General features: G+C 38.5%; 1 protein-coding gene across 1 annotated transcript; it reads left to right on the plus strand.

Annotated features, from left to right (window-relative positions):
- Positions 1-3,145: 3,145 nt before the first annotated feature.
- On the plus strand, positions 3,146-4,075 carry LOC114518582. The gene has a single exon (XM_028538603.1). The coding sequence runs from the start codon at positions 3,146-3,148 to the stop codon at positions 4,073-4,075; it is 930 nt and encodes a 309-aa protein (XP_028394404.1).
- Positions 4,076-4,564: the final 489 nt, after the last annotated feature.

Raw genomic sequence — 4,564 nt, forward strand, 5'->3', positions numbered from 1 at the left:
ATGATTGAGAAAGTCGGTTAAATATCTGGAAGAACATAAAAAGTAATCGACAAGTTCGACCGTAGACAACACCGATTGTTCATCCTTGCCTGATTGTTTGCAACAGTACTTTAGGAATTTAAATGCTCTGGTCACCGAGTTTTCGGCTTGCCTCGGCTGTTTTCCCCCGCCGATCGTGCTTTGAAGCCAGACACAAAATGACCGTCCTAGCTCGGAATCTGTGGCACAACATGGCAGTGTTGCCTTGCTTGGCGTTGAAGACGGCTGCCTTTGATCAGATGGTATTTCATGGCTTCCTCCAATAATAGGGTTATTCTCAAAGTATGTGTACCATGAATGCTTTACTTTTACATGCTCTCGGCAGCCTCTTTGACTAGAAAAGGCTTTATTATCACAATTTGGAATTGAGTAATGAAAGAATCCTTCTTTATCTCTTTCCAAATGAAGTCTTCGGGGTTTTCGAAAAGCCCCTGGAACACGTTTCCACTCAATGCTTGTCTGCTGATGTGCCATAAAAGGAAAACAGCTGGGGACATATAGTTAAGCTCCTTATTATGTATACGCAACACAGACAATAACTGCTAATGAAATTACTTATGCATGTATGTGACGCATCCCTAAATGTGCAGCGAAAAAACATATACATTTCTGTCCTGATTGCATGTATGATGAATAGGCTCCCTAAATTAATAGTGCAAGTTATTAATTAAGTTTAGGCTCCCTAAATTAATAGTGCAATTAATAGTGTATATACTTGAAGAGTAAATTTGTTCAACTGTACGTGTGCAAGAGAATAACTTCACTTAATTGGAAAATGATGCATCTTGAAATATGAAAACGATTCTTTTAGCGTTATATTGATTTTAGCCTGGCTTCTATTGAATTTAGCCCGGCTTCTATTGAAGTTAGCCCGCCCTCTATTGAAGTTAGCGTGGCCTTTATTGAAGTTAGCCCGGCGTCTATTGAAGTTAGCCTGGCCTGTATTCAAGTTAGCCCGTCTCTATTCAAGTTAGCCCTGCTTCAATAGAATTTAGACCATAAGTCGAGTAAAAGCCGGGCTAAATTCAATGGAAGACGGGCTAACTTCAATGTCTGCATGGCTAACTTTAATATAGCATATAAGCCCGGCTAAATTCTATAGAAGCCAGGCTAAAATTCAATACAGACCGGGCTAAATTCTATAGAGGCCGGGCTAACTTCAATAGAATGCTAGAAAGAATCGTTTCATTATTTCAAGATGCATCGATCGTTTTGCACTTTAGTTGAGTTCGATTCTCTTGCACATGCACGTACAGTTTAATCAATTTTCCCACTGGTTTTTAAGTAGCATTATAGCATCCTGATTAAATGTAAAAAAGAATATTACAGAAAACGGAGTAGAATCTGGCATAGGCATAGCACAGTTCTGTTTGTTGAAATCAGATTACTTTTATTCACGTTAGCTCGGATTCTATTGAAATTAACCCGCCTTCTATTGAAATTAGCCCGGCTTCTATTAAAGTTAGCCCGGCCTCTATTGAAGTTAGCCCGGCCTCTATTGAAGTCAGCCCGGCCTTCATTGAAGTTAGCCCGGCGTCTATTGAAGTTTTAGCCTAGCCTGTATTGAAGTTAGTCCCGTCTCTATTCAAGTTAGCCCTGCTTCAATAGAATTTAGACCATAAGTGGAGTAAAAGCCAGACTAAATTTAACGGAAGACAGGCTAACTTCAATGGATGCATGTCTGCATGGCTAACTTTAATATAGCATAAGTCCGGCTAAATTCTATAGAAGCCGGGCTAAAATTCAATACAGACCGGGCTAAATTCTATAGAGGCCGAGCTAAATTCTATAGCGACCAGGCTAACTTCAATAGAATCCTAGAAAGAGTCATTTCCATCTTTCAAGATGCATCATTTTCCAAATAAGCGAAGTTATTCTCTTGCAAACGTACATTTTAACAAATTTTTCCACTGGTTTCTAAGTAGCATTAGCATCATGATTGAATGTAAAAAAAAGAATATTACATAAAAAGCCGGGAAAAAAATCTGGCAAGGAAAAGTTCAGTCTGCATGTTGAAAGTAGCCTACTTTTATTCAAGTTGGCTCAAATTCTAATGAAGTTAGCCCGGCCTGCATTGAAGTTCGCCCGGCCTCTATTTAATTTAGCCTGGGTTCTATTTAAGTTTGTCCGACCTCTATTCAAGTTACCCCAGCCTCTGTTGAAGTTAGTCTGGCTTCTATAGAATTTAGCTCGGCTTTTACATGACTTAGCCCGCGGCTTCTATTTTAATTAGCCTGCTTTTATGCCTGTCTCCATCCTATTTTATTTCAGATTGCTTTTTTTCGAGGTTTTCTAATATATTTAAAATTGGAAATTAAATATAAGCCAGGATAAAAATAAATACAAGGGTAAATTCAATAGAAGCTGGGCTATAACTTCAATGGATGTCGGCCTAACTTTAATATAAACCAGGCTAAGTTCAATAGTTTCCCGGCTAACTTCATGCAAGATATATAGAATGCTAGAAAAAAATGTTTCCTTATTTCAAGATGTATATCATTTTAATTTAATTTATATGTGAAGTTATTCTCTTTTTAATAATACAGATAACCTAAGGAAGAATATGATATTCTTGTAGCCTTAAATAATTTACATCTTGCACACAAACTGGTTTATACAAACTTCGGCAAGTGCATGGTGCCTATGTAGCATAAGCGTATAAAGATTAAATGTTGAAAAGGAACATCAAGTAAAATGGATTAGTATATTTTCAGTATTGAAAAATGGCCATTGAGCATTCTGATTGGCTCCCTCAGCAGTAACTCTGAGGCAATAGTTACTGCTCAGAGCAGTCTGAGCAGTAACTATTGCTTTCCCCCCAAAAAAACATGGGTGAAAATACTCAAAATCGTTTTGGAAAAATTTCGGAAGCAGAAATTGAGAACATAAAAGCCTCTGTCATCCCTGTGAAAACAAAGCAGGCAACAAAATATGGTGTGAAATTATTTAAAGGTAAGAAAAGACTCTTTTACGTATATTTAACAATTTATTTTACAATTCAAAACTGTTAGGAGCGACAAAGTAAAATTTACAAAGTCTTTTTGGACTGTTTTTTAAAACAGAATGGTTTTTACAACAAAACAAGTTTGTGACGGAATTTGAGGACATGGAAATTCCTGAGATGAACAAATGTTTGTCAAAGTTCTATGTTTCTGCCAGGAAAAAAGATGGCTCAAACTACAAGAAAACAAGCTTGATATCAATCTGGGCAGCCTTGGATCGCCATCTTCGGTCAGAACCCCACAATAAAACATTTTCAATTTGTGACGCCGTTGTGTTTAATGAAGCAAATAAAACATTACATGCGTACCTGAAGCACCTCATTGGTAGTGGTAAAATTGCAGGAACAGTGCACAAAAATCCCTTGACTGCTGAAGCCGTACAACAGCTCTTCGAGAAAGGCGAACTAGCCAGCGCTGAAACAAGTAATCCTCGCGGTTTGATGCAAACAGTTTGGTTCTATATTTCCCCGTATTTTGGCAAACGAGGTTGTGAAAACCAGAGTGCTTTGAAGAAATCCATGCTACATCTTTGCATCACAAATGGTGGAGACGAATACTTCGAGCTCAACAAAGACGAACCCGGAACGGTACTGTCTAGCAAAAATCACACTGGCGGCTTCGAAGGCACCGAAGACCACTCGGATGGCAAGATTTTCGCCATATCAAATTTGCCAAGATGTCCAGTGAAGACCATCAAAGCGTACCTCAGTCATCTTAACCCAAAGATTGATAATCTATTTCAGCGGCCAAAAGATCTCACAGCCAAGTTTAACCCAAACCAAGCCACGATTTGGTACGAGCAGAAGGCAATTGGTCATAACACGCTTGACAACATGTTGAGAAATATGTGTGAAAGGGCTGTCATCTTGCCGTATTACACCAACCACTCGCTTCGAGCCACAACGGTCACTATCCTGTCGTCCAACAACGTCGAAACGCGGAAAATTAAAGCGGTAACTGGCCACAGAAGCGACACAAGTATAGAAAGTTATTGTGAAAGGTCAACTCTGAACCAATTCAAACACATGTATTAAACGCTCAGCTCTTTTGTTCATGGCGAAGAAACCACAGCAGCGACCTCATCTTCGTTGATCGTCCCAACAATAATTCTGTCATCTTCAGTACAAAGCCGTCCAGTTGTTTAAAACAGCACAATCTCCTTCGGCAGGAATGAAGCAAACATCCTTCGAACGCATGGTGTGAGTCCTGCATCCATTCTTCCAAGTGGCACTTTCCAAGGATGTTCGTTTACGTTTAACATCAACAATTAATAACACTAAGATTTCAATCATTTAGTATTACACTGTTCGTTTTTGAAGCATGATTTCTTCATGATTTTAGCACCTCGTTTAAGAGATTCGACCACGTAGTTGTTGATCCGAAGCTGTTTTAACACGTGTATCAGTTGTATTTATAAATAAAACTTTTTCAATACTGAAATTATACTAAAACAATTAGTCGAATATAGGCTTGTAATCACCTCGCCTGAGGCAACTAATTGTTAAATATATTCTGGCATATTG

This window comes from Dendronephthya gigantea, unplaced genomic scaffold (genome assembly GCF_004324835.1).
Source record: "Dendronephthya gigantea isolate DGI-Jeju-01 unplaced genomic scaffold, DenGig_1.0 000011F, whole genome shotgun sequence".
NCBI lineage: Eukaryota > Metazoa > Cnidaria > Anthozoa > Malacalcyonacea > Nephtheidae > Dendronephthya > Dendronephthya gigantea.